Source organism: Gadus morhua, chromosome 18, assembly GCF_902167405.1.
Source record: "Gadus morhua chromosome 18, gadMor3.0, whole genome shotgun sequence".
Classification (NCBI taxonomy): domain Eukaryota; kingdom Metazoa; phylum Chordata; class Actinopteri; order Gadiformes; family Gadidae; genus Gadus; species Gadus morhua.
In genome coordinates, this window is record NC_044065.1 from 6097405 (window position 1) to 6122497 (window position 25093).

At 47.8% G+C, this 25093-nt stretch overlaps 1 protein-coding gene across 1 annotated transcript; it reads left to right on the forward strand.

Annotated features, from left to right (window-relative positions):
• Positions 1-15: 15 nt before the first annotated feature.
• spata20 (spermatogenesis associated 20) lies at positions 16-18730 on the forward strand. The gene is given in 16 exon segments (XM_030339421.1): positions 16-223; positions 2371-2577; positions 3193-3309; positions 3401-3465; positions 3862-3988; positions 3990-4014; positions 4562-4705; positions 5401-5602; positions 6200-6231; positions 6233-6331; positions 7963-8067; positions 9819-9893; positions 12040-12252; positions 12643-12835; positions 14613-14781; positions 18236-18730. Coding segments are annotated over 16 exon segments (1830 nt in total). The 5' UTR covers positions 16-203; the 3' UTR covers positions 18273-18730.
• The last annotated feature ends 6363 nt before the right edge of the window (positions 18731-25093 follow it).

Consider the following 25093-nt stretch of genomic DNA (forward strand, 5'->3'; position numbering starts at 1 on the left):
CACACACACACACACACACACACACACACTGCTCTGGCCACAGTGCCATCGTGTGGCGGAATCATTGAACTGCATGTACGGTGGGACATGCCCCCGCCCGGGACATGTTAGTCCCGTGTCACGGTGACACAGGGAGTCCTCCTCATAGTGAGTAAGCAGACTTTGACAGCTTACACGCGGTTTACATCAGGTGTCCCGGTAGGATGTTAAGACTGGCCCGGGGCCGGTGTTTCAGTTCAAGTGGTGACCGGTTTAACTGGTGACTTTCAGCCGAATGCTTCGCTTGTTGTCGTGGCTACGCCAGATGTTGAAAATCGGGACCAGACACGTAGCTGTCCTTGCGATTGCCTCTTTGATTTGTTATTCAATAAAATGTCAAAAACATTACAATCTCATTCGTTTTTGGAGTGTAATTGGAAGAAACTTGTCACGTAGAACCGTTCTAAGCCGAAATAAATGGAAAATGAATGTTTAAAATATGATACATTACGGGATTCGAATTCATACCATTGCGGGGAAAAAATATAACAATCCGCAATTCCATTCCATTGTGCCGTTGACCCACTGGGGAAATTACCGCCGTAGTATAATAGAATTCGCAAATACTTCTTGAAAACACGAAAGGCAGCCAGATCAACTTGTGACCCTACTTTCCATGTAGTTATGACCATGCATTGGTCGCGTATCCCAAAAATAAGACGCCTTTACATCCAGTTAATCCAAACCTAATGTTGTGTTGCCCTCCACTGCTTGAAACTAGCCAAAAACCCTGTTATGCGCTCATTCGATCATTTCGGTCGCCTGATGTGGTGTTGTCGCGTCCTCCTTCTTTATATCCTCTCTGTAAGCAAAGCAGCGACTTCGGAAATCAATGTGACGCAAGGCGATATCTCTTTGAGACACAACGTTTATTCACATGAAAACATACATTACGAGATTCGAATTCGTACCATTGTGGGGAAAAATATAACAATCCGCAATTCCATTCCATTGTGCCGTTGACCCACTGGGAAATTCGCCGCCGTAGTAGGCTATACTAGAATTCGCAAATACTTCTTGAAAACACGAAAGGCAGCCAGATCAACTTGTGACCCTACTTTCCATGTAGTTATGACCATGCATTGGTCGCGTTTCTAAAAAATAAGACGCCTTTACACCCAGTTAATCCAAACCTAATGTTGTGTTGCCCTCCGCTCTTGAAGCGTGGTAAAGTTAGTTTTTATTGGACGTTGGATATTCGACACATTCGAAAATTCTATTTAGCACTGGCTTCGATGGACGAATTTGTGTCAAACCAACTTAGATGTGTTAATACAAGGCCTACCTATGTAAAACAAAGCACCATTTGATTTTATAAAAAAAAATGTAATGTTAAAAAAGGCCATAAATCTATTATGCGGCTTGACCTTTTGACCTACCCATAGCAAAACACATCTGGTGTAATCAACTAACAACCCCACACATAACACAAAGCTTATTTTCTCAAAACACCTACCCTTTGATTTTATAAATATTTTTTTAACATTAAATTTATTTTATAAAATCAAAACGTGAGTTTTTGGAAAAAATAAGCTTTGTGTTATGTGTGGGGCAGTTAGTTGATTACACCAGATGTGTTTTGCTATGGGTAGGTCAAAAGGTCAAGCCGCATAATAGATTTATGGCCTTTTTTAACATTACATTTTTTTTTATAAAATCAAATGGTGCTTTGTTTTACATAGGTAGGCCTTGTATTAACACATCTAAGTTGGTTTGACACAAATTCGTCCATCGAAGCCAGTGCTAAATAGAATTTTCGAATGTGTCGAATATCCAACGTCCAATAAAAACTAACTTTACCACGCTTCAAGAGCGGAGGGCAACACAACATTAGGTTTGGATTAACTGGGTGTAAAGGCGTCTTATTTTTTAGAAACGCGACCAATGCATGGTCATAACTACATGGAAAGTAGGGTCACAAGTTGATCTGGCTGCCTTTCGTGTTTTCAAGAAGTATTTGCGAATTCTATTATACTACGGCGGTAATTTCCCCAGTGGGTCAACGGCACAATGGAATGGAATTGCGGATTGTTATATTTTTCCCCGCAATGGTATGAATTCGAATCCCGTAATGTATCATATTTTAAACATTCATTTTCCATTTATTTCGGCTTAGAACGCTTCTACGTGACAAGTTTCTTCCAATTACACTCCAAAAACGAATGAGATTGTAATGTTTTTGACATTTTATTGAATAACAAATCAAAGAGGCAATCGCAAGGACAGCTACGTGTCTGGTCCCGATTTCCAACATCTGGCGTAGCCACGACAACAAGCGAAGCATTCGGCTGAAAGTCACCAGTTAAACCGGTCACCACTTGAACTGAAACACCGGTCTGTGTCACAGAGTAGCTTAGCCCGCCTGCTGAGCAGAGCCGTTCTGGGAGCAGACGTTGTGCAGCAGCAGACCACAGAGAGACAAGTCAGGGGGTTCGGACACACACACCACCACCAACACCACTTCCACCTCCAGAACCCAGCGGGACGGGACAGAACCCTGCTCCCGGAGCAACAGTCGGCCGCCCGCTTCGGCTGCAGGTAAAGACTCCTGCGGGTCTCCCTGTACCACAACGTGTACGTCTGACATCGGGATTCAAACCGTGGTCCTCCAACCCTGTGAGAGACACTTGGTATCGGCGCTTATCGCTTTGTGATTACGTGAAGGTGAAAGGGTTGTGCAGGGCTGCGTGTCTCGTGGCTAACTGTTAAGGGGTGGGGTGGGTTGGATGGCAGTGTTCCGGGAGGGTCGACCCCCCGTGGCTTACTGCTAGCCTGGCTGCTGATGTGGTGAAGTGGAGCGCAACGCAAGAGGAGGAGAGCAGGCTGGTGTCCATGAGGATTTATGAGGAGCAAGGTTAGATCTAGTTAAGCTTCAGCATCCTGTATTTTTAGATGATGTTGCTGTCCCGACAGAGATATATTGTTGTTTCTCTTTCTACTTACAAATGTACTTATTGTAGTTCACTTAGGGTATAAACATCTGCTAAATGCCCTAAATGTAAATTTGATGATGTTTTTCTATTTGTTGGCTAACGTGTTGTTTGCATTTTATTCCACGTGAATAAATATCTCCTTGTATGAGTTGTATATATTGCTATAACATTAACTATAAGATAGTTAACAGGATCGTTGTTGTGGTTTTGTGTCCGCCAGTCTAAGGATGGCGTCCGGGACTCCTCCCCCTCCCCCTACCCCTCCAAAACACACCAACCGACTCTACGAGGAGAAGTCCCCCTATCTCCTGCAGCACGCCCACAACCCCGTGGACTGGTGAGGGGTCGGAATCCACGTTGTTCAGGACCCTTTGTTTACGGTGTCAGAGATTATTATCGCTCAAATCCTGTTCTTGTCTTCGTCTAAGGTACGCTTGGGGACAGGAGGCCTTCGACCGGGCCAAACAGGAAGACAAACCCATCTTCCTGTCAGGTAAACTACCTTTTATAATTTTCATTCAGGGCAGGACGCTTTTATCCAACGGTGCATATGCGCCAAGAGTCAACCATGCAGGCCTGTCTGCCTGGAGCAGTGATGGTGAGGTGTCTTGCTCAGGGAAACCTTGACACTCAGCCAAAGGATGAGCCTGGATTCGAACTAGCAACCTTCCAGCTACAGGTCAACCCACTCTACAGACAATATATATATTATATAAACTATAATTTAAATGGGTATTGTAGTGCATGATCACATTGTCCTTTCCTCTATGTTATACATGCATGACGATGTAAACACGTATACGTGTAAACGTATTGTTCTTCCTATGCTCTTCTTTCAGTGGGCTATGTCAAATTCTACTGTGTTGTCCTTCCTGTGCTATTCTTTCAGTGGGCTACTCGACCTGTCACTGGTGCCACGTGATGGAGCGCAAGTCCTTTGAGGACGAGGAGATCGGACGGCTGCTCAGTGAGAACTTTGTCTGCATCAAAGTGGATCGGGAGGAGAGGCCGGACGTGGAAGGTCTACATGACGTTCGTACAGGTGAGGACGTCTGTATGTATTTATTTATTCAGTCAGTCAGCTTCAGACACGCTTTCATCTCAAGGCGCTTGTTAGGGAATGGTGAGAATCGAGCATGAATCAAGACACACACACACACACACACACACACACACACACACACACACACACACACACACACACACACACACACACACACACACACACACACACACACACACACACACACACACACACACACACGTAGTGTACTTAAAGGGCCCCTTTTATGACCCCAGGTGTGAGTGTGAATAGCCGTTACAAACCGTTTGAAAATCTGCCTTTTCCTGTGTCACAAGTGGGAGTGTCCACCTAAATGTATGATCGATAGATAGGCAACATTCGCTGGGTAGGCTGGCAGACAGATTTTTCCAGCGGTCATTGTGGACGCCCACTTGTGATGTCACATTAAAAGACAGGAATAGGCCGATTTTTAAAACGGCTTGTAACGTCTGATCACACTCACACCTGGAGGTAAGATAGGGCCCCTTTAACTCCTACGGTAACTCACCGTGTGTCTTCTCTCCAGGCTACCAGTGGCGGAGGTGGATGGCCCATGAGTGTGTGGCTGACCCCTGACCTTCGACCTTTCATCGGGGGCACGTACTTCCCTCCCAGAGACGCCGGAAGGAGACCGGGACTCAAAACGGTCCTCACAAGAATCATGGAGCAGGTCAGATGACTGCTGAGTGCTCAGCTGATTCTTGCTGCACAAATGTGTCCAAAAAATTGCTTTTGTTGCAGTTGGTTTGTTTTTAACTCTAATTATTTGATCAATCAACAAATTCTAGTTCTACAAATGACCACAAGCAAAGAAAAACGGAACATCAGAACTATTTAAAAACGCATCAGTAAACGTAGAAAACTTTGATTTTTTCAAAATTAAGTGTTATTGTTCCTCCTTTATTTTAAGGTTAACCAGCCAGCACCCAATGACCGATTTTAAAATGTTTTGCCTGTATGCATGTATACTGTAGTATGTATGTATTTATGTCAATTATGGCCCCCATTGCACTCCTGATCATCCCTGGAAGGAGGGATCCCCCACTATGAAGGAGGGATCCCCCTCTCTGAAGGAGGGATCCCCCACTATGAAGGAGGGATCCCCCACTATGAAGGAGGGATCCCCCTCTCTGAAGGAGGGATCCCCCACTATGAAGGAGGGATCCCCCACTCTGAAGGATGGATCCCCCACTATGAAGGAGGGATATCACTAATAAAGGGAGGGGTTTCTAGCCCTCTGGGGGGCTAGGGTCATGGGGGGGGGTCCTAAACACACAGCCTTTTAAGCCCTTTGAGGCTGTACCGGTGATTAAGGGCTAATTAACTTGAATATAAATGTCCATCCTTCCATGTGTTGTCCTCCAGTGGCAGACCAACCGGACCACGCTAGAGTCCAGTGGCGAGTGCGTCATGGAGGCCTTGAGGAAGGTCACCGCCATCGCTGCGGCCCCCGGTGAGGCCCCGCCCCTGGCCCCGGACGTAGCCAATCGCTGCTTCCAGCAGCTGGCCGACTCCTATGAGGAGTAGTACGGGGGCTTCAGAGATGCCCCCAAGTTCCCCACACCAGGTGGGCCGCACGCACGCACGCACGTACACACACGCACACAGACAAACACACATACGCACACAGACACACTGGAAAATTTACCTTAAAAAAGTGTTTTGGGCTGAAGGTGAATTGTTCATTCGTTTTGCTTTTGTTCTCTCGCTCTTTCGTTGATTTGTTCTGTCTTTCGTTCTTTTATTGTTTTGTTAATTCGTTCTTTTGTTTATTGGTTTGAAATTTGGTTCCGTAGTTTCTTTCTTAATTGGGTATATGGTTAATTTGTTCTTCCGTTTATTGGTTCTATCTTGCAATCTTTGGTTCTTTTGTAAATTATTATTTTTCTTTACTTTCTGTCTGTCTGTCTGTCTGTCTGTCTGTCTGTCTGTCTGTCTGTCTGTCTGTCTGTCTGTCTGTCTGTCTGTCTGTCTGTCTGTGTATTCATCTCTACTCTTTCCCTCTATATGGCTAGTTTATCGCCTTACTACGTTGCACGTAATAAGGTTATTAGGTTGTTACTACAACTCTTGAGTCCTCTCAATATGGCGCCGTATTGCCCACAACATATCCCATGATGCATTCTGATGACCCCCCCCCCCCCCCCTCCTGGTCCCCTTCCAGTGAACCTGATGTTCCTGATGTCGTACTGGGCCCCAAAACCGCTCCACCACAGAGGGGGCCGAGGCCCTCCAGATGACCCTGCACACCCTCCGCATGATGGCCCTGGGGGGCATCCACGACCACGTGGCTCAGGTGGGCCCTGGGGCGTGTTCCGATATCCATACTATCCGTACTCACTGCACTTAGTTTGAGAACGTAGGGCGTGTTCCGATATCCATACTAGAAAATAATGATGTTATAATGATAATGATGCACAAAATAGAAAGCATAATTGGTTACATAAATACCAAACACTTGTGGATTGGAATAACGTAACACCATCAAAGCTGTTATTAACTATGTCATATACAGTCTGCTACTTTCATGTCTCATTATGCAATTCGTTTATTACCAAGATCTAGCTCGAATGGGGTGAAGAGGTTATTGGACATCGAATGTGGAGCTGCGTGTTCTGTCCGTCATTAATCAGAACGACCGCATGTGAGGCAGTAACTGCATCACATTATCAGGCTGCAGTTTCTATTGTTCCTACAGTATGTGTACGCTTAGTTGAATACATTAGTCCCAAGTCTCTTTCTATGAAGGATTTGTGTACGATCTTAAAATGCACTCCTACACTCACCCCCGATCCCACTTCTCAAATATCTAAAACATTTAATAGACTTGGACTTCCTTGGGTTTAAGGGGAAGCTGAACCTATTCAAACGGGCAGTTCTGCATTGCAGCTGCAGCAGTGTTCAGTGGGACGGTCTCCGGAGCCCCCTCCCACTGAGCTGGGCTCTCGTCAGGGAAGCGCAGGCAGGGCGGGGCTAGGAGCTCTACTGACAGTTTGAGGAGCCAATGGATGTTAGGAGAATTAGTCGCATGCTTTTGAATGCTTTTCATTGGTTCAATATTGGTAAAAGCTTCAGACTGACATAAAGGGTGAGGAATACCATGGATTTATGAACATTTTAAAAGACGAATGATGGGGACGAATGATGAGCATATCTTCACTGCCCTACAGTGAAGATATGCTTGTTGTTCTATAGTGGTTGGTTCACTTGGTATACTAAAGGTAGTAGAGAATTGAAATTGAACTGATGAATTCATCTTTGAACTTGTTCATATACTACATGCATATACTGTCTCTCTGTCTCTCTCTACTTCTCTGTTTCTCTCCCCTTCTGTCTCTCTCTCTCCTACTCACTCTCTGTCTCTCACTCTCTGTTTCTCTCCCCTGCTGTCTCTCTTTCTCTCTCTCTCTTGTCCGTCCATATAAAATAGTCTACTCGACTACTTAACACTCTTAGAATAGCACTTTGATTCTGAAGTGCCGGCACTTTGCATTGCAGCAGCGATCCAATGCCGTTGTAATCCCCTGTGGAGGAAAATCTCATCTGTAATCAATCCTGATGGGTTTAGGCCGGACACTTAAAGGTGGACTGAAATAAACAAAGTCTGAAAGCGGTCGGTCTCACGCTCACTAGGGGCGGCATGTGGCTCAGGAGGTAGAGCGGGTTGGCTGGTAACCGGAAGGTTGCTAGTTTGATCCCCGGCTCCTCCTAGCTGTGATCGTCGAGGTGTCCCTGAGCGAGACACCTCACCCTGACTGCTCCCGACGAGCTGGCTGTCGCCCTGCGTGGCTGACTCCGCCGTCGGTGTGTGAATGTGTGCATGAATGGGTGAATGTTAGGCAGTGTTGTAGAGCGCTTTGAGTGGCCGCTGGTTAGAACAGCGCTAACCTATAAACGCAGTCTGTTTACCGTTGACCGTTCCCTCAGGGCTTCCACCGGTACTCGACAGACGCCTCCTGGCATGTGCCGCACTTCGAGAAGATGCTGTACGACCCGGCCCAGCTGGCCGTGGCCTACTTCACCGCCTTCCAGGTGGGTGTTGGTTCCCTACCGGTCTCCTGTGTGCTTTAATGGTCCGAGGAAATGCACCCACACAAACGCGGTGTTGTAATGGGGTAGATTCACAGAGGTAAAGAGATGTAGACGCGCATCTGACCTAAAAGTTGATGACTAAAACAAAGCCTAGAACGATGTACTATAATTACTACTAATATTACCTTGGGAAGGAAGTCAGCAGGAATCACATGATACAATGTTGAAATGGTTCTGTAAAGATTGCGTTTCATAAAATATTCAGATATGATATTGCGATTTTTTTTTGTGTTTTTTTTGTGTTTTAACGCCAAAGTCATGGTTTAGTATCTTGAGGTCCGCGGTGAACAGAACCCAACGTCATTTATTCAAATGTACCATTAGCCAATGCTCGGTAGCGCCCTCTGTGGGGCGACATTGGTATTCTTCCATTGAGGTTCCAAACCCATCAGAAACAATGAGCAGCTATCGGGAATGGAAACGACGCGAGCGGGATTCCAGGCTCCCTCGAAACGAACGCGATATGAATGAAGCAGGGTGGCAGCATTGAAAACCAGCAGAGAACATTAACGATGTGGACAATAGCTGGGCTCTGTCATCGGGAGCAGCCTGAGGGCCCCTCGTTAAATCACCCCATTGTTCGCCCTGATGTGGGACATTGACCAATCCGAAATACTCGATTCAGCTTATTTATTTTTTACCAAATACCCGTTCCTCCACGCTGACTGGCGTTGCCTGGCTGATAGGACCGCATTCGGCCGTGTAAACCTACCCAACCCTGCTGATACGGAGCACCACGATAAGACCTCTGTTGAAGCAGTGTAAACATCTGCATTGTGCTCTGTTGTGGCTGATATCCGCAATCAGATATCAAGGATTCAGTATCAGGGTGATAGTCACTGCCCTCGCTGCCCGTTCAGACCGGGGGGTTCGGACAAGCAGATGGCACTGGGAGTAAACGGCACCGTCAAATAACGCCGTTAGGAAATAGATGTTCATCATCAGGTTTGAAAACAGGGAGCCTGAAATGGCAGTTACCATTGCTGTCATCGTAGAGATCCCTTCAAAAAGCTGTTAGTTGCTACAATGCTTGATGCTGCATCGGTATAAACTCGGTCTCGGCCCATACTCAAGTTCAGGAATCGGAATCGGTATCTGGAGGGGAAAAAAGGGTATCGGAACATCTCTATTTTAATTTGGACACAAACACGCAGAGGCACGCAAGCGATGTATAAATAAATAAATTAATGGGAAAGCAGGTTGCTACACGCCATCTAGGTGGCTGCTACACCCCTGTACCTCGGGGACTTGAACAGGGCTCCTCCAGACAGAAGGAGGCAGGGTGGTAGGGTTGGAGAGCCGGTTTGTTGTAGATGTTTGTAGATAATGATGCTGGTGCCCCGTGTTGCCATGGAGGAGATCTCTCCCTGTGTGTGTTTGTGGGGACGGCTGGACCAACCTGTACACACTGATGGCTCAAAGTGCAAAAGGTGTGCAGCCTCACCCAGCCCCAGAGTCCAATCCGACTCGGCCAGGTGAGGCTGCAACAACCAGCTATCATCCCCACGCTCTCCCCCAGAAGACTAGTGGTTAGCTGTGAGGCTATTGCTGTGAGCACAGTGCTTCATGCAATGCCATGCTACCCTATGTGGGTGCATGTAAATAATAGAAAGCGTCTCGGTTAAGGTTAGCCCATGCTGCACGTACCCCACTACTCAGGTGCATTCTGGGATGTTCTTGGTGTGTTCCAGGTGTCGGGAGAGCAGTTCTTTGCGGATGTGGCCAGGGATATACTGGTCTACGTCTCGAGAGACCTGAGTGACAAGGTGAGACATCCCTTCCCTTGTTAGCACTCGTGTGTGTGTGTGTGTGTGTGTGTGTGTGTGTGTGTGTGTGTGTGTGTGTGTGTGTGTGTGTGTGTGTGTGTGTGTGTGTGTGTGTGTGTGTGTGTGTGTGTGTGTGTGTGTGGTTGAGGTCAACCAGCTGCCTGGGTTTTGACAAAGCGCCTCAAGTCCTCGTTCACTCACATGCTTGTTCGCTCACATGCTCCCTCTCTCTCTCTCTGGGTCAGCCCGACTACATGCGTGGCGGCCATTTTCTTTTGATTGATGACTGGACAGCACCGAGGGGCACACGCAATTAAGACGCGTGCTCTTTTGTGATCGTTATATTCTCCAAGATTTATTATGTAATTATACGGCAATTAGTTATTACGGCATGCAAGTCATTTCTCTGGGCCGGATATTGTGTGTCAGTTTTTGCTGTGTTGTGGAAGCGTTTCGCACAGGGTTACCTTGAGACAGGTGGCATTCCTCCTGGAATAACATTTTGTACGTATTTGTATGATGTGTGGTTCTAGTCTCATGCACCTTTTAAGAAAATTAAGAGGAATTATTTGCTTTCATCAATAAGAATATAGCTATATGTATATTAGGAATACAGCGAAGTCGGCCTTGTTTTATTAAACGGTGAGGGGCCACAACAGTTCGGTCCATTAATGGAAAACAAATTATTATTATTGTACATTTTTGGATAAAAGCGTCTGCTAAATGCCCTAAATGTAAATGTAAAACCAAGCAAGGGTAAGGACCTCTGTTGATTGGCTAAGAAACCGAGTGATTAGTTTTGAGTACGCCCCCTGGTGTAACCTTAAGAGACTCAGCGCCTGTTCAGATGTGTTTATCAGATGTAGCTCACCAAGGAGAAGGGTACCAAGGCTCCCTAACACGGTGAAATCACTCCTCTTTGGTTTGACTGAAGCCAAAGTGTTGCTATCCCAAGAGAGACGTCCCAGCATGCAAATGGGCAGGCATGCACTGACAGCCTGTCACAGTGTGCACATCGTCAATGTTATCTGACTGATATAATGTGACTTGTTTTTCTCTGCGTTAAGAACCATTTTAAGGTCCATTGTCCAATAAGCTCAGCAACTGTTAAAAGGAAGTCTAGAGTGTGATAACATCATTCACTCAAACAAGAGGACGACAGCAGCTATAATAGTGCTGTCGTCTGCATACAACTGCACTCAAAACATTAGCTCTTCTCTCTGCAGTTTCCTGTGATTGCTTTTATGTGAGGCAGTTCTTTGGCTCCACCTTAACAAATACTAAAATACTACAAATACTAAAGGATACTCAGTGCAAGCAGTTCAGTTTGTCCCAGAACTGCTTGCACTGAGTATCCTTTAAACGTTTAGTTAACGCCCAAATCCCCTTTTTCAGCTGAAATCAGCTCTGTTCTAGTCTAATGGGAAGTGTTGGTCAACCCTTCCTTGTTACTTTTTGCTAAAATATGTAGTAAAAAGTGGGTAGAAGAGAGAGGACATTCCAACCCTTCCGGCTCAAGACTTTTATCCAGGGTGCTAGTTCTCTGCAGGCTGCGTACCTCAGCAGCACATGCAAGCGTAACGTGGGTTCATCGATGGCCCCGCTCCTTACACCTGCTCCTACACAACCCAGCGTGAACGTTCGTTCTTAAACCTTGAAGACTGTCAAGACCCCTCAAAGGTTGTATCAGCAATGCTAGGCCGAAACATAGATGATACCGTACGTCTGATCTTTCCTCACGATCCGCTAGCTTCCTGCCCCATAAGCAGGCCGTCAAAATAACACGTCTCTGTGGGCAGCCTGTGCTCCCGAGATCGTACACAAAAAACAAATGGTACTACCAACCACTCAAAGCCATAATAAATAGTATTCCAACCAATCACCGACAAGGGGTGGGTGTTGTTGGGCTTTGCGCTGCGTTCATGATCGTTTTGACTGGCTGCACGAAACACGGGAAGGGAGGGGCGAGCGGGCTCCGTATGTTTGGGATCTCGCTTCAAAAACCAACAGAAGTGACGTCGCGCAACCTCGCTGATCCAACCTTTTTAGACCTCGAATGGCATTCTAAGACCTTCAATGGCTGCCCAGACGGCGTTCGTTGACCTAACCTTCTACCTGCGGACCGCCCCCCTCTCCCCCCACACAGTCCGGGGGATTCTACAGCGCGGAGGACGCGGACTCTGTGCCGTCCGGCGGGGGGCCGGAGAAGCGGGAGGGGGCGTTCTGCGTGTGGACGGCGTCGGAGCTGCGGGAGCTGCTGGGCGAGGTGCTGCCGGGCGCCACGGGCCGGGCCAGCCTGGCCGACGTCGCCATGCGCCACTACGGGGTCCGCGAGCAGGGCAACGTGGAGCCAGAGCAGGTGGGGGCGGGGGGGGACCTGGTGTTGGGGCGTTCATGTGGTTCTGTGTTCACGTTGTTATTGTGAGGCTTGATTAATGAGATTATTAAAAGTTGATTATTTTTAACAATTGCATATAGGTACAGTATATAGATATCTATAGATGAATTTATTTATGGATAGAGATGGATAGAAAGATATATATATATATATATATCGATATAGATATAGATATAAATATAGATATTATGTATATATATATATATATATATATATATATATATAGTTATATGTATAAACAACCTTATTTCTGCAGTTAAATAATTTCGCAAAAATGTGGGATGTATCAGCACACACACGCACACACACACACCTCGTCTATAAACATCCCCCCCCCCCCCCGTACCCCAGGACCCCCACGGTGAGCTGCAGGGCCAGAACGTCCTCATCGTGCGCTACTCCGTAGAGCTGACGGCCGCGCGCTTCGGCCTGAGCGTCGCCACGGTGACCGAGCTGCTGGCCTCCGCCAGGGCCAAGATGGCGGCCGTGAGGAGCACCCGGCCCCGCCCACATCTGGACACCAAGATGCTGGCCTCGTGGAACGGTAAGAGGACCTAGTCCGCGCGGAACTCGCCATCGCGAGTCAGGGAACGTCGTGAAGGCCTTCTTATGGTCCCAAGTTCCCGCAACGCCGTGACCACGCAGGGCGCTTCCACGCAGTCGTGAACCTTTATGGTTCTGCGTCGGGTTTTAGTAAGCGGACCAATCACAGGCCCTTGCGGACCCCTTACGTCCACAAGGACGTGAGGGGTCGGTAACCGCCTTGCGTTGCGGGAACGTGGGACCATAAAGAGCCCTTTAGGGACTGACACGGAGGTTGTGAGTGACAGCACTGGTTACATACGCTGCTGGGCTGTCTGCCTGATGACGCACACATGCACACAAACCGGCCGCCTTGCTCAATTATAAAGTGGCTTTGCATGCAATAAGATCGATAACAAAGTCCAGGGAAAACGCACACGCATACACACGCACGCACACACACACATGGGCAAACCGCAACTTGAGTCACGAGAACCCCCCAGGTCTCTCGCTCTCTTCGTATCCCTCCCTCCCTCCCTCCCTCCCTCCCTCCCTCCCTCCTTCTCCTTCTCTCTCTTTCTCTGTCCCCCCCTCTCTCTCTCTCTCTCTCTCCCTCTCCTTCTCTCTCTTTCTCTGTCCCCCCCTCTCTCTCTCTCTCTCTCCCTCTCCTTCTCTCTCTTTCTCTGTCCCCCCCTCTCTCTCTCTCTCTCCCTCTCCTTCTCTCTCTTTCTCTGTCCCCCCCTCTCTCTTTCTCTCTCCCACTCCCTCTCCCTCTCCTTCTCTCTCTTTCTCTGTCCCCCCCCTCTTTCTCTCTCTGTCTCTGTCTCTGTCTGTCTCTCTCCCTCTCTCTCTCTCTTAATGCCAGGCCTATCCTTCTTCCCTTGCAGTGTATTGAAGGCCGGGTTTCTCTTCACCCTGGGACTTTGATTCGCCTCATGGAAGTGCAAATTAGGAAAGGGAGCTCTGTACAGAGAGGGAGACGGGGGGGAGGGAGAGGGAGACTTCAAAGCTCCGAGCTGGGGAGGTGAACCCCAAAGCCGGCGCCCTGGTGGCCCCTCGTATCGGTGGGGGGGGGGCGGTGGACCATCCCACCACTCATTTCACACTCCTTAGCCTGGTCGGCGTTTCGAATCTCGACTACACTCAACCGTCGCCTCCTCTCCTCTCCCTCCCATCCTCCCCTGATCCCTCCCTTCCTACTCTCCTTCCTCCCCTCCTCTCCTCCCCTCCCCCCTCCCCTCCTCTCCTCCTCCCTCCATTCCCCCCTCATCCCTTCCTCCCGCTCTTCCTCCCCCCCCCTCCTCCCTCTCTTCTTCCTCCCCTCCTCTCCTCTGTTCCTCTCCCCTCCTCCCTCCCTCCCCTCCCGCCCCTTCTTCCCCCCCTCCCTCCATTCCCCCCTCATCCCTCCCTCCCTCTCTCTCCCCCCTTCTCCTCCCCTCCTCCCTCATTCATCCTCCCCCCCTTCCATTCCTCCCCCCTCCTCTCCTCCCTAACCCCTCCCTCCATTCCCCCCTCATCCCTCCTCCCTCCCTCTCTTCTCCTCCCCTCCTCCCTCTCCTCCTCCCTCCCCTCCTCCCTCCCTCCCCTCCTCCCTCCCTCCCTCCCTCCTCCCTCCCCTCCTCCCTCCCTCCCTCCCTCCTCTCCTCCTCCCTCCCTCCCTCCCTCCTCTCCTCCTCCCTCCCTCCCTCCCTCCCTCCTCTCCTCCTCCCTCCCTCCCTCCCCCCTCCACTCCTCCATCCCTCCCCCCTCCTCCCTCCCTCCCCCTCCCTCCCCTCCTCCCCTCCCCTCCCCTCCCCCAGGCCTGATGCTGTCGGGCTTTGCGTGCGTCGGCGCGGCGCTGGGCGACGAGGCCCTGCTGCAGCGGGCGGAGCGGGCCGCGCGCTTCCTGAAGGAGCACCTGTGGGACGCCGAGGGGCAGACCATGCTGCGCTCCTGTTACCGCGGCGACCAGATGGAGGTGGAGTCAACGTAAGGGACCGCCGCCGGCATCACACACGCACACACAGCCCCCCTCCGACGGGGAGTTGGTTTAGGCTCTTCTGTTTGTTTGCTCGGGGAGTATAATGTGTTGTGTGATGTTCAAAGCGTCGTACAACAGGGAGAACGCAGAAGAAGTTGAGGTTTGGAACCACCCATTACCGAGAACCAATGGAGGAGGAGCTCTTGTTGTCCCCGGCAGAAGTGGTGGTGTTACCCCTAACAGGCTTTACCTCTGCAGAAGAAATGAACCACTGCTGTATCCCTACGGCATACGCCCATACGTGCATTGTGCTGGGCTTATTATGGTCTAGCAGAGCAACACAGTGGTGCTTGTTGCTCTCAGAGCACCAGGTGTCCCACTCTGTTGCCACGGCCGGCTCTGCGCCCTAGTTACGGCGTGAAAGCAGCGAATCAGCAGGAAAACAAGACAGGCAGGGAGTCCCAGAACCCAAACGATGAAGGATGTTACCTTATGCCTACACAACACACAAAGCACACAATACACAACACAAACACACACACACACACAGTCCCGGTTTCATGTTCATTCATCCTGGTCACGTTGCGATGTGTCGTCTGTGTGGAGGATGCTCACTAGGCCTGTGTTTTCTTACTATATTACATTTTTATAGTTTTTATTATGAGTGTTTTCTGTGCTCGGCCCGTTTCTGTGTCCTGCTAAATCAAACTTGTCACACCGGGCGAGATTGGCCACGGGCTCAGTCTGCGGGAATGATGGCGGCTGCCTCGGCTAACTGGGGTAATAGGCTATGTTGTTGTGGAGGTACGGCTCGGACGCACCCTCTCTACGGACCCCCGCGGTTCGCGCTAGCGCCCCCCACTGGCCAGTCTCCGCCGGTGCCGCTAACAGCTCCGCTCTAGAGGGTGAGCGGTTCTCTTCACTCCTCAACCGGCCCCAGTACACCAGTACCTTTCCTGCAAGGCCACGCGAAGCTCTGATCTAGGGCTGCACAATGTATCGTTTTCGGATTGAATTTGTTATACACACAAGTGTGATTTCGTATCGTATTCGTAAATAAAAATAATAATACGTCCGATATAACATAATTTACTCAGATTTAAGGGTTCTTGGATACAGTTTGTGTATTCACCAATCACCGATCACGTTGATCCGTTTACGATCAGACAACAAAGCAGTCATACGTAATTAGTCGTACATTTCTTTTCAATTGCAAAACATCACAATACGATTTTTTTCGTTTTGATCTAACTCGTCACTTTACTTTACTGAATGTATAAAGTTAAGTAAAATCAATCCATGCTTATCCAAACGTAATGACGACCTCAGGTCTAATGCTACCCTACGGATTTGGATGCATTTCTCTTCCCTGCTTCGCTGTTTTTAAAGGATTAAGGAAGTAAAATATGTGTGTACCTGGAAGCACGCAGAAAGCGATAAGAAGGGGTAGCTCAGCGATGCAGACCCATAAGCACTCCGGCTCTGAGGGGGAACCACGACGGCACGCGGTTAACGAGCCGGCGGGGATGCATCTTGGTCGATGCGTTCCTCTTCTCTTGTTCCATCGCCCCTCCTTCACCCTCACCTCCGTCAACGTGGTTCTCTGGAACACAGACACCCACCCTCCCTCCCCTACCCCCACCCCTGCACCCTCCTGGGACACAAACGTGGGGTTTCCTTGGGTGCCGCTTTCCTCTCTTCAGGATTAATTTGGTGGATTGAACACATCGTGTGACAGGAAGTAAAGGTCACTCATTAACGATGGCCTGTAATCAGGAGGACTTGTCCGATCTAATCCTCTGGTCTTGATGAAGCCCTGATGAAGCCCTGATGAAGCCCTGATGAAGCCCTGATGAAGCCCTGATGAAGCCCTGATGAAGCCCTGATGAAGCCCTGATGAAGCCCTGATGAAGCCCTCATGAAGCCCTGATGAAGCCCTGATGAAGCCCTGATGAAGCCCTGATGAAGCCCTGATGTAGCCCCGATGTAGCCCTGATGAGGCCTGATCATGAAGCCCTGATGAGGCCTGATCATGAAGCCCTGATGAGGCCTGATCATGTAGCCCTGATGAGGCCTGATGAGGCCTGATCATGTAGCCCTGATGAAGCCCTGATGAAGCCCTGATGAAGCCCTGATGAAGCCCTTACCCTCTGGGTCTCCAGGTGCTGTCATTAAGCATTGGGGTGGCTCCTCGGCCCATGTGTGTCTCGGTACCGCTGACTCGTTTAAGATTCACGGTGCAAATGGACTGGTTTTAAATATTTCTGAAAGCCTTTGTGCAGGGGGGTGTGTCTGGATCTGATGGAACAGGTGTGTGTGTGTGTGTGTGTGTGTGTGTGTGTGTGTGTGTGTGTGTGTGTGTGTGTGTGTGTGTGTGTGTGTGTGTGTGTGTGTGTGTGTGTGTGTGTGTCCTAAAGAATAGAAGACACAGTGGCTGTTGGGAGTGTGGGAGGTGGGGGCGGGGGCAGTTGGTTGCGTTGAGGAAGCCGGTAGCCATGGTAACCCCATTTTCAAAGACCAAAATTCTGTTTCCCTCCTAATAAATGGATGAGTACATAAATAAAGAATTCCTCCTTAGTTCCAGCCATGAGACACGAGGAGGAACATTGCAGATTTGTGGCTCACTCACAGAGAGAGAGAGAGAGAGAGAGAGAGAGAGAGAGAGAGAGAGAGAGAGAGAGAGAGAGAGAGAGAGAGAGAGAGAGAGAGAGAGAGAGAGAGAGAGAGAGAGAGAGAGAGAGAGAGAGAGAGAGAGAGAGAGAGAGAGAGAGAGAGAGAGAGAGAGAGAGAGATTAAGTGCTGTCTAACCTTGTCACTCATATGAATTAATGTCGGACAGTCGGATATTATTTTGGTGCTGCTCACTGCCAGTCATGTAACCTAGCCTAGCAATGTAGGCTAGGCTAGGTTAAATGGTGTGCATGGCTAGCTACAACGCTGCCGCAGCCAGGTTGTTTATTTATTCTTTATTCGTTGTATTTGTGTGACTGTTGTGCCACCGCGGGGTTGCTTCTTTATTCTTTATTTTGTTTGCGTGACTGTCGTGCGTCGGCCTTACGAAATATGCTGTTTTGCACAGTCTTACTGAGCGATGGGGTGGACGGTCCCTTTCTATAGAACAGAACTAATGTATTTTCTCACTCCTCACTTCTGGGCACCTGCTTTTGTGATGAGGTAAAATAATACGCTGACTTGAAACACTCATAGTGGATCAGATTAAGTTAAACTCTGTCCTTGCACAAAGTACATTGCAGAGAAAATGTAAAGCAGTATCTACCTTTAGTGCACATGAGACCTTATATTAGAATCACTGTCATTTAGAATTAAAACATTAGATCTGAATACGCATTTACTGTGTCACAGTCTTAGAACGTTTTTGTAGAGTTGAAATGCACTACTATGATCACCTGTGTTATTTTTCTCACATTTCTATCTTTCTTTTGTCTTTTCACCTTTTTTAAGGTTCCCATGCTTAAGGAGTGCTGGGTGTTGCTGCTGAGAAGAGGCAGATGGGATAGCATCAGCATCTCTCCCACTTGGTGTGTGTGTGTGTGTGTGTGTGTGTGTGTGTGTGTGTGTGTGTGTGTGTGTGTGTGTGTGTGTGTGTGTGTGTGTGTGTGTGTGTGTGTGTGTGTGTGTGTGTGTGTGTGTGTGTGTTCTGGTCCATTTGAAAGCTCTCATTGGTTTGCATGCTGCATGTAAGTTACCCATTCCTTTTCGTTTTAATGTTTGTTTTATTGATATTCATATTCTTAATATACAGTATAATTGTGTATTTATTTACTTTATTTTTTCTATTTATTTTGTACAGTTAAGTGATTTGTTAAGTTAAGCAATTTATTTTATTTTGTACAGTTAAGTAATTATTGACTCATTGTAAATATAAGTGTTTAACTTCAATTGTTATGTGTGTCATCACTTTTTATTTTATATTCAAAATTAAATGGATGAAAATCCTATTCTTTCCAAGTCCTGGCATAATTTCACACACCTAACATTTTATTTTGTATTGACAGTTGATTAGCAACACAAATTGGTAATAAGAGAAATCCTTGCTGTTACTTGTAGCTTGTAGTGAGATAAACATCTTGTGGCCTTTTTGTGTATTGCAATTTTAGGTCAGCCTTTGCATCCAGTCATTGGTACAGTCATCCAGTCATTTCTTGCTTTAATAATGCATTGTATCACACAAGTAATGATATATTATTCATAGTTTAGCCTACAGTATTACATTTATTATAATTATATTAACTAAAATGAATTAATTAATATTTTTTAATATAATTCCTTTACTTAAATTTAAGTAACAAGGTTGAAAGAAATGACGTGTCTAAAAAGTAATGTGACCTACGGTCAATAGATCATACTTTTGATAAGCCTAACAGTATTTTGGGAGAACTTTTCATAATGCTTCTCATAGCGTTAAAATGTTTGTCTCCTAGTGCACATTGATCGTTTAAGGCAGTGATTCCCAACAAGGGGTATATGGTACATATACCACCTGAGGTGCGCAAGCAAACTGCAGGGGGTATGTGGATAAATTAACGAATGTGTGCAGCATAGTCATTGCATGAGTGAAGGGGTACTCATGGTGTGACAAAAAGGCTTAAGGGGTACGCATGTCAAAAGCAGTTGGGGAAAAAACCCACGCTGTCACACAGCGCGCTTACATTTTTCCCCGTCAATACCTGGTGGTGGCCTGCTCTTGGTTAAAAATGCCCGGCCTGAAAAATTTCCCCAGTCCAGCCCTGGGTGCGGGCCAAGAGTGCCTGCAATAAGTTGCTAATAACAGCCGCACCAGAGGTTGGTTCAAGAACAAGGCGCTTCTTGAGCCAAAACTCTTTTTGGGGTTCCTGCATTCCTGCTCCAAGTGCTAACAGTGAGTGTGACGGAGGCTCGTAAATATCTCGTAAGAGGCTCGCTACCTTAGCTTTCAATGCTGCTAATATATTCCCACTTGAGAAGTGTAAATGGTGCATTACTCATGCTACTGCGTTGGAGATTTGTGTGTGTGTCTGTACATTTGTGTTTGTGTGTGTGTGTGTGTGTGTATGTATTTGTGCGTTTTTGTGTGTGTGTTTGTGCGTGTCTGTGTGTGTTTGTGTGTGTTGGTGTCTGTGTGTGTATGTATTTTTGCGTTTTTGTGTGCATTTGTGTGTTTGTGCGTGTCTGTGTGTCTGTTTTTGTGCATATGTATGCGTGTATTTGTGTACATTCATGCATGTGCGTTTCTGTACGTCTGTGCGTATGTGTGCAGACGTGCAGGACAGAGAGCACGAATAGAGCAGTAGTATGGGAGCGAGGCTACCTGGTTAGCTTCACCGACACTGAGTCCTGCTCGGAGCCTGATCAACAGTCTGTCTGTGGGGGTGCAGCAGTGAGAACTCGGCGCTCAGACGGCCCGTGACTGCATGGCCGGCTGGTGGGGTGAGCCGTCCCTGGAGGGCGTGGGATGGTATTAGAGCCCACACACACACACACACACACACACACACACACACACACACACACACACACACACACACACACACACACACACACACACACACACACACACACACACACACACACACACACGTACACAAGAACATGCACACATACACACACAGAGACACAAGAACATTCACACAGGTACACATGCACACACACATGCACACATCTACGCACGCAGAAGCAGAAACAAACCAATATGAGCCCCTTTTGTTGGATGGATGGGAAGATTAGAGAAGTTAAGCAGCAGTTATAAATGGCCCAGTGATTGCAAGATGAGGATCTAATGCAAATTCTGACATTCAAGATACATCGAAGATGCCTCAATACAATGTGGAATTTTCTCCAGGACATTCACTTTAAATAAATATTCCAAGTGTTACATATATATGTAACACATTTAATTTAGCTTTCTAGCCCTGTTGATTCAGCAAGACTAGAGTCTGTTTTTACTTAGTCTTTGTATAAGAATGTTGTAGTTGGCTATGTCTTTTCTTTAGCATTGTGTCTGCGTGTGTGTATCTGTGTGTGTGTGTGTGTGTGTGTTTGTGTGTGTGTGGGTGGTTGTGTGGATGTGTTTTTGTTTGGGTGTGTTTGAGTCTGTGTGTGTGTGTGTTTGTCTGTGTATGTGGCATGGCTGTCATCCAGTGCCCTGTGGCTGTTGAACTTAATGGAGAGTCAAGCAGCGCACAGAGCTCTCTCACACACACACACACACACACACACACACACACACACACACACACACACACACACACACACACACACACACACACACACACACACACACAAATAGAAACACATACACACACATAGAAACACATACACACAAAAATGCCACAAGCACACACACACACAAATGCCACAAGAACAAACACACACACACACAGTCACACACACACACACACACACACACGCTCCAATGTGAATAAACTACTAAATGTATTTGTAATAAACCACATGCATCCATACATGCACGCACAGAGTATTGTGTGTACACCACACATACACACACATACACACATGATAGCGCCTGCAGCTCTGTGTCCACGCTTTCCAGGCCTCATTAGAAAACTGCCACCGATGGCCACCCCTGCAGCCATCAGCCTGACACATCAAAGAGTCTCTCTCTCTCTCTCTCTCTCTGTCTCTCTCTCTCTCTCTCTCTCTCTCTCTCTCTCTCTCTCTCTCTCTCTCTCTCTCTCTCTCTCTCTCTCTCTCTCTCTCTCTCTCTCCCCCTCTCTTTCTCCTGACCTGTGTAGCACCTCTCTTCATGGGCTTGTTTTCATTTTTGCTTCCCATCCCAGCTCTTCATTCGGACAATATTTGTTTCAACCACTGCTCAACTTATTTCCATAGGCTCAATCCCAGACGTACTGGATATCTTGTTGTATGTTGGTGTCGTTGGGATGGTATATTATTTGGCACTTTAGATACCAACAGTTTAGTGAACCTTACACATCAATATTCATCAACGATAATCAATGCAAACAGGCCAGTGTAGATCCTCTTGTCTAGCCCGCTACTGGCTGGACTTCAGCATCCCTGAACTATAGCAGAATACCCTCATATCATATCCTCATACTCCACTGAGTCCTCTGTGAAGCTCAACTCACCTGTCTCCAAGAGGCTCTGATATTCAATACCTCCACATTCACTATGGATCACTGGCGCTGGGAAGACCAATTAAAACCTTCGCCGGCAGCAAGGACCAATAGGAGGAGAGCGCCAACGTGCTTCCCCGCCATCCATGTTGTAAGGAAAACCAGATGTTGGAGTGGGCTGCAGGCCGATTTATTGTGGGCCTGTGTGTGTAGGTGCGTACGTGTATGTGTGTGTGCGTGTATGTGTATGTGTGTGATTATCCCACACCAATGTGTCGTATGCATCCTTTGCTTTGTGTTCCTATCAAATTTGGTTTGAGTTCTTTCCAAGAGGCTCATTGTGTGAAAGCAAGAACAAGTTTAAAAACGTTTAAAAAAGTAAAGGTGTTTCTTGGGCTGAAGGCCTAATAGCACACACACACACACACGCACACGCACACGCACGCACGCACGCACGCACGCACGCACGCACACGCACAACCCCACACAAATTCTCGGCATCATAAAACACATTTAATGGGAAATGCTCAGGAGTAGTTTTCATGTCAGGACGGTATCAGAGGGATTTTAGGTCAGCCGTTGTACGCCCTGCAGAGTGTTCAGAGACACTCCGGGGCTCAGTCCATGAGAGGCCTGTCCGAGGGACACTTCGTACCGCTCTCCTCGCTGAGCCTCTTCCTTAAGTCCCGGCTCTGCTCTCATCCCGCTCTGAGGAGCTTCTGGAGAGCATCGTGCTGCAGGTCGAAGGCCCAGCTGTAAAGGCAGAAAGGCCGTCCGTCCTCCTCCCCACACATAGCCAGTTCACTGATGGAGTACAGCAGCGGTGGCGGGCCTGCTGGACTTGTAAAATGGCATGATAAAAATTTGAACTTTTCATCTCAACTAGTCTCTTTGCACGGCTCCGGTGCCTCGGCCGACCACACAGGTTCTTATGACCCGTTTAAGAATGTCTTTGTTGATGCTACGTCTTTTGAGAATGCGTGCGTGAATCGTGTATCGTTTCTGTTAGAAGTTAAATCATTTCAATTCAAAGTCTGTATGCCCGGGTTAATCTTTATATTCCACCCATTCAAAAGGATGCTCTCTCTCACTCTCCTCCCCCTTCTCTCTCCCTTTCTCTCCCCCCATCTGTCTCCCCACCTACTGATGGATGCCAGCAAGGCGCTGTTGGTGTAAATCAGCCCCTGCCTTGTCATCTGATTTCCCTTCTGATAGACGGACTGCTTGGCGACGATCTTATGAGTCAGGGGACGGGGGAGAGGATTCAGAGGAGGAGGGAGGGGAAAAAGAGGAGAGGGGGGAGAGAGAGGAGGGGAGAGAGGAGGGGAGAGGAGGGGAGAGAGGGGAGGGAGAGGAGGGGAGAGAGGTGAGAGGGGAGGGGAGAGAGAGGGAGGGGAGAGAGAGGAGGGGAGAGGAGAGGGGGGAGAGGAGAGGGGGGAGAGGGGAGGGGAGAGGAGAGGGGAGAGTGAGGAGGGGAGAGGAGAGGGGAGGGAGTGGATTGGGGGAGGAATTGGTTGGAAATGACGGGGGCGTGAGGTCATTTCCAGGCTACTCAGACTGGAGAAACGACTTGCGGCGATGAGAAATGTGAATGAGTTATAAATAAATACTAACTTTTTTTGGACTATTTCAATGTTTTGCCAGTGTGGCTGTCTTCTCGAGTCAAGACAAACATTCTAATGATGTGTGCGTCTGTGTGTGCGTGTGTGTGTGTCCATTTGTGATGTGTGTCTGTTTTTGTGCGTGTGTTAGTTTGTGTGTGTGTATGTGTGCATGTGTATGTGTGTGTCGGTTTGTGTATGTGATTGAGGAAAAAACAGAGCTCCTAAGAAGTTGTGTTTTGCTTTTTTGCCGAAGTAAGAGACACAACTTTTAGTCTGTTTATTCTTATTTTCAGATATCAGATAACGCCATTGTATTGCTATGTGCTCTGTCTGATGGCCTTGCTGACCTGTGCAATATATTAGAGTTACCAAAAGCTACACCAACCGACCAATTATAGCATCCAAACTGACCGGAAACATCAAGCCGACATCAGAGCCAGCTCAACATCTCGGGGTACAAACTAAACTTCTGATTGTTCTAAATTGAGAGTTTAGTCTGGAAACAAACCTTTGTTTGCTTTGTTTGCTTAGTATCAAACCTTCTCCTTTGAAAGCAACTTCCAACTCCTCTGTGCTTCAGCCACTATTGCCCACTCTGCCGCTATAGGGGCATTGAGCCCCCATACACGATGTTATCTAAAGACATTAGCATCCATGGCATTATTTTGTTCAGCCCAGAGAGGTTATCCGTGGACAAAGCAGGCGGCTGCTATAGCATATATCTGTCCGTGAGGAAAGATAAGTTTGCTTGCAAGTCGTCCGGTCTGTGGATCCTCACAATGGTTCAGTGAACTGTGTGGAGTACGGTTCTTTAAAGTGTTGGGTTCCTTTTATGAGGTATAAACCTGTGGAACTCTACAGCGATGAAGCCTTATTTATAGTCACTGCTTTCTCGTGTATTGTTGTCTGCATCTCTTGTAAAAAAGTATACACAAAGAAACCCAACATCAAGGAGCCTGAATGTCAATGGGAGAAGGAGCGATTATATGCAGCACAACGTCCTTGTTACTGTCACGTGCTACGCTAGCCTTTGGAGGCTAGCTGCCAGCGATCGCTTCAGAGTTTCCCAAGTCACCGACGGTTAATCCCTAGAGTTTGATGGGGATCCGGTGCTCATTAGGATTCACTGTACACAACGCCAATTATTTATTTAGCAAGTGAGGAATCTCTCACCCCTACATTGCACCAGATACTAGACGGAGAGCAGTACCTCTCTTGTCCAGCAGGGGGATCCCCGTGGATCCAGGCTTGGCAGAGGTCACGTCCAGGCAGCCAGAGGTGAGGTGACGTCCTCCACGACGCTGTGTGCTGTGTCGAAGCTGTTGTTTATGGTGATGGCAATGACCCCGATGGGGCCAGTCTTCAGCCAGCCACTGCAATAAAGACCTGGGGGTGTGTGTGCTCCCCCAGGTGCTCCACAACAAAGAAGAGAAAAAAAAAAATACATTTGTGTATTTATATACACAAATGTATATGAACACATAAAGGCATAGATTTATCTATCTATCTATGTACCTATCCATCTCTATACACACAGACATCTATATATAGATATGGATTTATACATGTGTGTACCAAACGTATGCTGTAACTGCGTCCTGTGTTTGGATGTGATGGGTGAG